This window comes from Papaver somniferum, chromosome 8 (genome assembly GCF_003573695.1).
Source record: "Papaver somniferum cultivar HN1 chromosome 8, ASM357369v1, whole genome shotgun sequence".
Taxonomy (NCBI): Eukaryota; Viridiplantae; Streptophyta; class Magnoliopsida; order Ranunculales; family Papaveraceae; genus Papaver; species Papaver somniferum.
This window is the reverse complement of record NC_039365.1, coordinates 120290499-120301034: the sequence shown is the minus strand read 5'-3', so window position 1 is coordinate 120301034 and position 10536 is coordinate 120290499. Positions and strand designations below refer to the sequence as shown.

The 10536-nt window shown below is 34.9% G+C and overlaps 1 protein-coding gene across 1 annotated transcript; it reads left to right on the top strand.

The window, feature by feature from the left end:
* Nucleotides 1-7645: 7645 nt before the first annotated feature.
* LOC113305981 lies at nt 7646-9235 on the top strand. Its single transcript, XM_026554972.1, has 4 exons — nt 7646-8093; nt 8199-8340; nt 8695-8841; nt 8908-9235. Exons 1-4 carry the CDS (start codon nt 7646-7648, stop codon nt 9233-9235), a joined length of 1065 nt encoding a protein of 354 aa, XP_026410757.1.
* Nucleotides 9236-10536: the final 1301 nt, after the last annotated feature.

The following is a 10536-nucleotide window of genomic DNA, read 5'->3' as shown; positions in this document are numbered from 1 at the left end:
CCCCCCCCCCCAAGGAAGATAGGTAGATATTCAATCCGCACGTCTTTGTTATACCAATCTATATGACATGTTACTCCCCCTTAGTCTGTGCTTTCACTCTTTCTTTAGATAAAACATTCAAGTACCAATGTTCTTTTCCCTAGCGATGCCAATCAATATAAATATTAATGCCAGCATCACATGTTTACTCCATATATTTCTCCCCTTTTTTGTCATAAAAATGACAAAGAAACGAAAAAATAAAGGACAACACGAAAAGAATCTTACAAATCTCAGAATAGACTTGCAGACTTGTAGAGTTAGGCACGAGGGTTCACACATCATTAACTGATAATCAATATCAAAATCGAAACTACAAGTAGTATTATTTTGATATGTTACCAAGGAAACAATTGCCCGAAACAATTTTTCCCATTTAGTTTAGCAAACCAAAAACAACTAATCACATTAGTCCCTTTGCTAGACCGATTGTTCAAAAACAACCGCTTAATTCGATAAGACCAAAATAAAGATAAACTGCATTTTTCTTATCAGGTTCTAATTAACCATAAACTTAGACATTTCAATTTTAAACAAGCCAAATACTAGGTTAGTTAACTAGCATTTCCTTGATTAGGCATTCGGTTAGACTTGAATAACTGAAACCTCACTTTGATAAGACAAACTAAGATCAAAATTAACTTAGTTTCTTATTCGAAATCGAATTGGACTAAACAACTCATCCCGTACACATATTATTTCGTTAATCCATAAATAATTCATACAAACCAAAATAAATCAACTTGCATAATTATTCACCTCAACCGGAAGCAATTGAAACAACATAGACATTAAAAGCACCGCAATTGCACCGTCATTTTGTAAGCCTAAACAATTGATACCATACAAAAGCAAGATAACAATAGTTTTTCTTAACCGGAACCAATTGAATCACACACACATCAATTGTACCGAAATTTTGTAAGCCTAAACGATTGATACCACACAATAAAGCAAGATAACAATAGTTTTTCTTAACAGGAACCAATTGAAACACGCATCCACACACACATCATGGAATAAATATCAATTGAACCTAAATTTTGTTAAGCAAAAGCAACAAATATATATAATATAAACTCAGGCTTTTCTTAAATAGGAAACAATTAACTAACAAGATTGTTACCTCAAATTTCGCATCCACTTCTCCAATATGATAGCATCTTCGTTCAGGGAGAATTGATATCGAAATATCACCACGTTGTCATCCTTATGCATAAACAAAAGAATAACAACTCACCTCAACCTTTACCAGAGAAAGGTTGAAAACCGGTTTTAACAATTGCAAGCAAAAGTTGAAAACCATCGAAACACATATGCTTTTATGCTAAACCAAAACCGATTCAACATATTGTGACTTTTTCACATACTGTTTCTATTAGAACCCCTCATGATCCTTCGATAAAGCCTACCTACTAGGGTTAGAACTTAATCCCGCTAAATCAAAAATTCACCCAAATCATAAGGGTTCACAATATATGAGATCGAATATTACGCTAGGAAAACCGAAATCAAACATCCCATAAACATACATAGCAATAAGATAAAAGCAATTAAGCACAGGCTATGTAAACCAAAAACTATCACAAGAAAAATTACCAATCAAATAATTTTATTCATAATAGTTTTATTCATAATAGACCAATACAATCAATGAAAGAAATCACAAATTTATGTCTATTATACTAGATTACAACAAATAACTTAATCTCTAATGACCTTCTGACAGGAGTTTTTCAAAGGTCATCCTAAATTTCCTCAAATTTTTTAAGATTTTCATCAACAACATCTCGAATTCTGCACACAGTACCTTGGTTATGTCCACAGGCTAAAGCATTAACCTTCCGATTAATATTTCTTGCATACTCCCTATTACCTATTCCAAGTTTAATCAGTTTCCTTTGGTTACTGTTTATGGGTGAAAACTATTTCTGTTGGTTTTGGTAATTTTGGGTGTGTGGATGAGAAATGAATATAAACCCTAAACAAATGCACTGCACGGGATTCGAGAGATCAATCTATACAACTCTGGCATAAACCAAGAAATGGTCGTTCCAGACTTGCTTCGGTCACAATGATGTGAGTTGGTCCTCCTACTGAATTGACTCCCACGTGGGGAGTGGGATGCAATGAACTTTGTCTGATTCTTCCCGCGGATCTTCTCTTGGTTCAAACAATTTCACTCCACATATCGGTGCATAAGGAGAAATCCTCACCTCATACCCATACATAATCACAATAGCATTCAAATGATTATGGCGATGTCTTATCTACAAAGTTTAATGGTTAAGCAATAAATCTCGTATTGTATTCCTTAATACTATGTCTATCTAGAGTTCAAATATGCTTCGCAGCTATGTTTTCAATATGCACGACTGGAAAGATACGTTAGGGAATGAAACAGTTCAAGTCAAATATCACTAACTTCAAGTGGAAGGATGATTGTTGTCGTTGTAGCTCCTTGCTTCTTCACATCTTCAAGACTTCGCAATACTTGTAATTTCTCATATCCTAATACTTTCAAGCTAACATATACGAAGTTTAACTCTAGTACATAATCAAGCGACTCTTAACATGAGTTTTGATTCACTAAAATATGACAACCAAACTTGACATCCCAACGCTTGGTGGGTTCAACCGAGCAATCCTCTAACAAAATACCAAGGTATAACCCATAATCGAATAATTACAATCTATATTGGAAGGATCATCTAAAATTTAGTTATGCAAACAAGCAAGGCGCAGCTCCTATGCCAACTTATAGAAGACAAATAATTTTCAGCAAAAATTTCAGCAGTTAAAACAAGTAAAGAACAAGGTTTATCCATTGATGATAATTTCAAGGCTATGATGCAAAGCATGTAAGGAAATAACTTATATGTTTCAACAAAGTCAACAGAAGACGGGCTCTTCCATCAAAGAATTGCAAACTCATATGGGGGAAAATGAGAACCGATATGAATTTATTGAAGTTGCAAGATTCAACAAAGTTATCATCACAACCGTTTGTAACCCCGAGAGAACACGTTAATGCAGTCACTTCAAGGAGTGGAAGGCAAGTATAAGATTCAAATCAACAAGAAGAATTTAGCGGCGACTTAGAAAAGAAAGTAGAGGAAAAATACATCCTCAACCGGCCAACCTAAGGACACGAATTCTACTTTTACCATACCACCTTCTTCCCTAATTGTTTTGACAAATCCAAGAAAGAATCTCAAGACAAGGGATATTTTCAGCAAGATACAAATCAACATTTCATTTATTGAGGCCATCAGAACGGTACCCAGACACGCCAGGGTTATGAAGGATTTGAGTACAAGGAAGGATAGGTTGATTGCTAATGAGATTACTCAGGTGATAGAAAGTGCTTCAGCTATGTTACTTAAGAAGATGCTTGCAAAGTGTAAAGATATTGGTGGTTTCACAGTGCCAATTACCATTGATGACAGATAATTTGAGCGTACTTTACTTGATTTGGGAACTTCCATAAGTGTTATGTCAGCCAATATTTATGGTTCTTTGAATCTTGAACCTTTAAAAGAGACGGGGATTATTATTCAATTGGAAAACAACTCCAACATATATCCTAAGGAACTCGTGGAGTACGTGTTAGTTCAAGTGAATGAGTTAATCTTCCCGGTTAATTTCTATATTGTGGATATGCAAAATGGAAAAAATTGTTCATCTACTTCGTTATTTCTTTGGGAAACCGTTTATAAAAATTATAAAAATGAAGATTGATGTTGATAGTACTACACTCACTATGAAATTTGATAAGGAGATCATTCGCTTCAAAATATTTGAAGCCATGCGTTATCCTGGTGATGTTCACTCTGTTTTTTCTATCGATCTTATTGGTTCACTAACACAAAAAATGTTTGATTTGAACAGTGAAGATGAACTTGGAGTTGTGTTACGAAATAACATTAGATTGGACGTTAATGGGAAACCGAAATCGGATGTTGAAATAACTAAACAGCTGATGGAGATGTTTGCTGCTTTAACGACATTACAAGAAGCTCAAACGGGTAATTTCTATTTCATTTCTTTGCCCGTGACTGATAACGTTCCCTTACCTTCTATTGTACAGGCACCTAACGTAGAATTGAAGCCTCTTCCCGATAACTTAACGTATGCCTATTTGGGTGATAATAATAACTTTCGGTGATCATTGCAAAGAACCTCACTGTCGTACAAGAAGAAAGTTTACTTAAGGTTTTGAAAGAGCTCAAAACATCCATTGGTTGGACAATTGCTGACATCAAAGGCATTTTTCCATCCATGTGCACGCATAGAATACTTATGGAAGATGATATCAAGCCAGTATGTGATTCTCAACGTAGGCTAACCACCTAATGATGGAGATCGTGAAGAAAGAGATCCTCAAATTGCTAAGTGCAGGGGTGATTTACTTAATTTCTGACAATAAATGGGTTAGTCCGGTATAAGTGGTGCCTAAGAAATCGGGTTTCACTATTGTTAAAATTAAGATGACGAACTTGTACTTATAAGAGTTCAAACAATATTAAGAATGTGTATAGACTACAAAAAGCTTAATTCGACTACAAAAAGCTTAATTCGCATGAAAAAATTTCAAATAATCCACTAATTAATTCATAAAACTAATATTGTTGTTAAGGATCGGTGAACATCTTTGCTTTATAAATCTATTAGAAGTCAAGCTTGATTCGAAACTTCTTCTCTGTAAATCTACTAGAAGTCATACGACATAATCTCAACAGATAGAATGGTAAGATAGTGAGTAAAATAGAATGGTCCAGTCTTCACATACCTGATACAAAAGTTCTCAAAATGTCTTCGTCGATTTCAGTTTTCAAGGGTGATCTCTGATACTCAACTACAAATTATAACCTAGTTTGAGACTTGACTTAGTAGACTAGAAATCAAGATATAATTTTGATCAAATAATATTGACAACAAGTTTGAGATAACAAAACTTGTGGGTTCAACCGAGCAATGCTCTAATATACTCTCTCTCTTTTAAGATTACTAGAAGTTGGATTTCACATCCACCAAGTTTTACTGTTGCAGCATTACATGCTGATGTAAACGTTATACACATATCAACTTCTAATAAATTTCTTTTCGATATCAAATTAAAAAAAATGGAGCTTTTAATTTGGCCCGATTGATACGAGAAAATGGTGCAGGTTATATCTTGAGACTATGTCGGTAAAGTCATCTTTTTGCAACTCTCCACCTTTGAAGTTTTCCCCTTGCAAAACCTAAAACACGAGTTGTATGGTCTATTTTAGAGAAAACAGTTAATATCAGAGGCCACCTTTAGCGTCTCCAAGAGAAGGTGCAAAAAATCCTATGTGGATTTTTGATTTAGTCCTTTTATTTACGGGGTCTACATATAGAATAAATATATGACCTCATATCTAAAATACCATCTCCAACAGTGAGAATTTCAACCCTTAGAATTAAAAGAAAATTAGTTAAAAACATGACGTGGAGGTGCAACCGGAGGTGTAGATAAAACTTTCTTGAACACCTTCATATTTAATAATTGGTCCCTCCTAACTTGTAGGACCCTACTATTGGAGATGAATTTATGCCAAACGGGGGTCTAAAATCCTATGTGTCACTAAAAATAAATAAATGTAGGAATTGACGTTTAGTCCCAAAATTACTGGGCTTGGGACGCTTCAGTCCGCTCATCTCAGGCCTAGTACTCTCTAGTCCAAAAAAAAAACCGCGTCCAACATTTTAGTCCAAATATGGCCGAGTTAGTCCAAAAGCAGAAACGGTTCCGATTTTCTGTACTTCCAGTATCCCCTAACTACCCTTAAGCCGATTCCGTATATATAATCAGGATTTGAAATCGATATTTTTGGATCTCAAACATGAATTCAAGACAGGGAGCCGATCAGAGAAGAATTTTGGAGGCGATCTAACAGCAGTTTCAAAAAGAATTTATTCTAACTCATCGTTTCTTCAACATAATTCAACTTCAGGTTACTGTTGAAGTGTTTTGAAATTGATTTTTTTTATCTCAGATTTGAATTCACGACAGATTCAGAGATAGATCGATCCAGATATAAGTTTTAGAGGTGATTTAACAGATTCATAGAGGTTAGGTTGGATTTGATCGTTTCTGCAGTAGAATTCAACTTCATGTTAGTTTTCTTTCTTCTTCATCGTTGAATTTTCTTTCTGATATTTAGTTTTATTTTATTTTATGAGTTATTGATATGTATTCGATCTGTTGTTTGTATGTTGTTGATTTGATTTTTGTTATATTTTAGCTTTTGATTTTCGTTAAATGATTTTGATTACTGTTTTTTGATTTTGGTGTTATGATGCATGATATGAAATCGAACTGATATTAGATTGTAGGCTTCTGGTTTATTCAGTTATATGTTCTAGTAAGACTTTGAAGCTTATATATTCGATTAATCGATGAATTATTTTTGATTTAGGTTTACGCTTATTTGATTTTTGGCTTCGATTAAATGTGTACTTTCCTGTACACTATTTAAGTTTTAGGTTATTCAAATCTGAAATTTTGATTTTAAGCTTCAAATGTTTATTATTATTTCTTTTGTAATATGTAGGGGTATCAAATATGTCTGAGAATTTTATTCATGCTATTTTGTATCATGGTGAGCATTCTGCTGCTTTTCGTGTTAATACTTTGAGCACCGTAGATGAAGTGTAGCATTTTGCATGTAAGCAGTGGAGGACTTTGTCTCCCGGGAGTGTACGTTTGAGCTATATGGATACTAATCAAGTAGTTGTTGTACAAGGTGATATACAACTTCAAATTTTAATTGGTTTTGTTATTCTTATGAACAATGAAGATATCTATTTGAATGTCGATGTGATTCCGAAGCATACTTCTCGTTCTAATTCTTGGTGTAGCACTAGTTCTGGTTCTAGTACTGCAAATTCTTGTGTAAGTGAAAGTCCTAAGCTTCTAAGGGTGGTCGATCATGATGCGGACAAGGCCAAGCCTTTGATTATCGATGGATGGGTTTATATTTTGACAAGATTGGTAGAGAATTTATGGGTGGTGTTAAAACTATTAGGCTTGCTGTTGATAAGTATAAGATGGCTACTGGTCACAAGATTGTTATTCTTAAAAACGACAAGACTCGTTTTACTGCAAAGTGCCAGGAAGATGATTGTGGTTGGAGGATTCACTTTGGGACTGTGAATGGTGACATTTCTCGGTTTGTGCTGAAAGATTCTAATGTTATTCACAGGTTAGTGGTGTTCATATTAGTCCACATTACTGATTCTTGTTTTTGTGATCCACGTTATTTATTTTTATGCTTTAATATGTAGACTTGTTTTAGGTTTACTTTGTGGTGCACATTACTTGTTGTAGGCTTTTTAGGTGGCACATTGTGGTGTAAATTACATATTCTTGCTTGGTCTGTGTTTTCTTTTTGTATATGTGTTGTTGGTTTTGAGATCTTATTAGGTGTACATTTTGGTGCACATTACTTATTCCAGTTTTTTTTTGTAGCTGTGGTGTTGGTTTGAGGTTGAAGAGTCTTTCGGTGACACCAAGTTAGTTAAGCATTTGATCGGCGACAATATACAGGGTGATCCCACTTTAAAACCCAGACATATCATGTCACTTTTTAAGAAGACTTATGGGTCCAATATCAAGTATCACCATGCCCGTAGAGGGAAAGAAGCCGTATTTGAAGAAAAATTTGGCGATGACGAGAAGTCGTATAGCGATTTAAATTGGTATGTCAAAGCCACTGAGAAAACTAATCCTGATAGCTATGTGAAATTTGAAGTAGATCAAGCAACCGGAAGATTTCAGCGTATTTTCATTTGTTTCAGTGCTTGCAAGCATAGTTATAGGTATCTCAGGCCCATGATTTACTTGGACGCTACTTTCCTTACTGGTAGATTCAGGGGTACTTTGATGGCTGCAACATGTATCAATGGAAATGATGGTTTTTACCCATTTTCCTTTGTTCTTGTGTCTGCTGAAAACAAAGATAATTGGTTTTGGTTTCTTGATAATCTTAAACAAGTGGTCGATCGTCGTCCGATTGTTTTCCTTGGTGATCGTCACGAAGGACTTTTGCAGGGCATTCCAAAATCATTTGCTGATTCATATCACAGCTATTGATTTTACCACATCAAGTGCAATCTCCCTATTGGATCAGGTGATGCGAATTTCAAGGCCGCTATTGATTTGTTTTACAAAGATGGTTACTCTTACACATCAGCTAACTTTGAAGAAGCTTTGCGGGGTATGCATGCTATTGGATGTGGACATGTTGCTAATTATCTCAGGACTATTCCAAAGTAGAAATGGGAAAATGCATTTTCCCCTGTATGCAGATATATTGCTCACTCTTCAACTCTTTCCGAGTCATTCAATAACTGTATTCTTGAGTTCAAAAAGTTCCCTGCTTTTGCTCTTCTCGATGCGATACGGTGAGTTTTATGTTTAGTGTTTCATTCATTTATTTTTTACTGTCATACACGTGGATTTGCTTGATGTGTACATACTTGTACACATGTTATAGTTTTGATTCGGATATAAGGAAATTGTTGTACACATGGATTTCCTTAATGTGTACATTGTTGTACACATGTTTTATCTGTTTTTCTTCTATATCATGTTTTGATTTTATGTTTTGTGTTTTATTATCTTAGTTTGAAGGTTATGAAGAAGAATTCTGAGAGAAGGGTAGAAGGTCTTGAAAATTTCATCACTAGGATCACTCCCATATACGAGGCTATACTAAAGGAAAACATCGACATTGGTCGTACTTGGACTGTTGTTGAATCCATGGAAAGATTGTATGAAGTTAAGTATCCACGGTCTCATTCTGTAGATCTGTTGTTGAAAACTTGTACGTGTCACAGGTGGCGAGTAAATGGTTTTCCTTGCACACATGCTTGTGCTGCCATTCAAGCTACGAGGGAGGACATTTATTCATTTGTTGAGCCATACTTCACCACTGAATGGTACAACAATACATACCAGGAGATCATCTTTCCAATCCCCAATTATGACAAGCTGCAGTCTTATGATCCTAGTGATAGGGTTATTGTTCCTATTCCTGTTCCTCCACCTGGTAGAAGAAGAGCACAGCGCTTCAAGAATGCTTGGGAGAAGCAAAATAGGCCTATGATGTGCACAAAGTGCTTCACCCTTGGTCACCACAACAGAGCTACCTTCCCCATGATTTGATGCTTTTTTCTATGTTTGATTTGTTCAAAAGATTCTATGTGTTTGGTTTTTACTTTTGGTGATGTCTTTTCAATTTTCTTTGGCTTGGGTAATTAGTGTCAGGACATGTGTACTATTATGTACACCTTCCTGTGAACTTCAGTTTTTCTTACCTATCTTTTTACATGTGTACCACTATGTACACCTTGGTGTACAATGGATGCTACTAGTCTATTTTGTTTAGTAATTTTCTATGTTTTCATATCTGTATAATTAGTAATTACTTTTGCTATGTTCGATTTTTATGTTTTTAGTTCTGCATGCTATAAAAATTTTAGTAATATTTTTATGTTTTCAGTTTTTATACTTTTGATAAAGTATAAAGATCTGTCAGTACATTTGTACCATTATGTACACCTTCCAAACATTTTATGCTCTGTCAGTAGCTGTGCACAATCAAGTACACCTTAATATTTCAAAACCTGTAATATACACTTAAATAGTAGTGATAAGTCATAAACTTGTAACATCAATAACATCAATATTGAAACTAATAAAAATATTAATTCAAGGTCTTTATATTAGTGATAAGTCATAAAGAAAGTGATAAAAACTGAAATTTGAAAAGTTATCTGAAAGATAGAAAATGTTTAGAAGCAATTCAGAAAGTGATCTTGTATAAAGAAGCTTAAAAGAAACTCTTCTTCCTCTTCAATGGTTTCATTTCCATACTCAGGCTCCACTCCTTGGATGTTCATCAATTGATATATCCCACACCTTTTCATACACTCCGACTTTTTTCAGCATCTTGGCCACCAATTTTTCTCTCATTCCCTGAAAAATGTCTTCGGCCCTCTGCTGATCTCTTTCGATATTCTTTCTCTTCTTCACACTTCGTTTCATAAAGTAGCAAGTGTATAGGAGGCAGTCTGGATTGATTCCTTGAGAATGGCATTGCGTGATGTTTATTTCGTGCGGTTCTATTGGTGCATCACCCTTTAACGCTCTCTTCTTGTTGAGTTCCAATTGCACCAAATTTTCCATTTATTGTGCATCATCTTTATAGTCCTCATTTGAGTGCAACGAGTTGTACCACTTCCACTCTTCAGCTTCAAAATCAAACTTCAAAAGAGACCAGTGAACTCCTACTGCCATTTGTACTGTAGAGTGATTGACGGGGATTACAAGAACTTCCAGATTGTCAGGCATGTCTCATATGAAACCAACCACAGGCTTTTGTACAGTGCTCATGATATTGTTCTTCACATAGTACTGCAATCAATAATTTGTTGGAAAATAAAATGAATTAGGTACACCTAAAT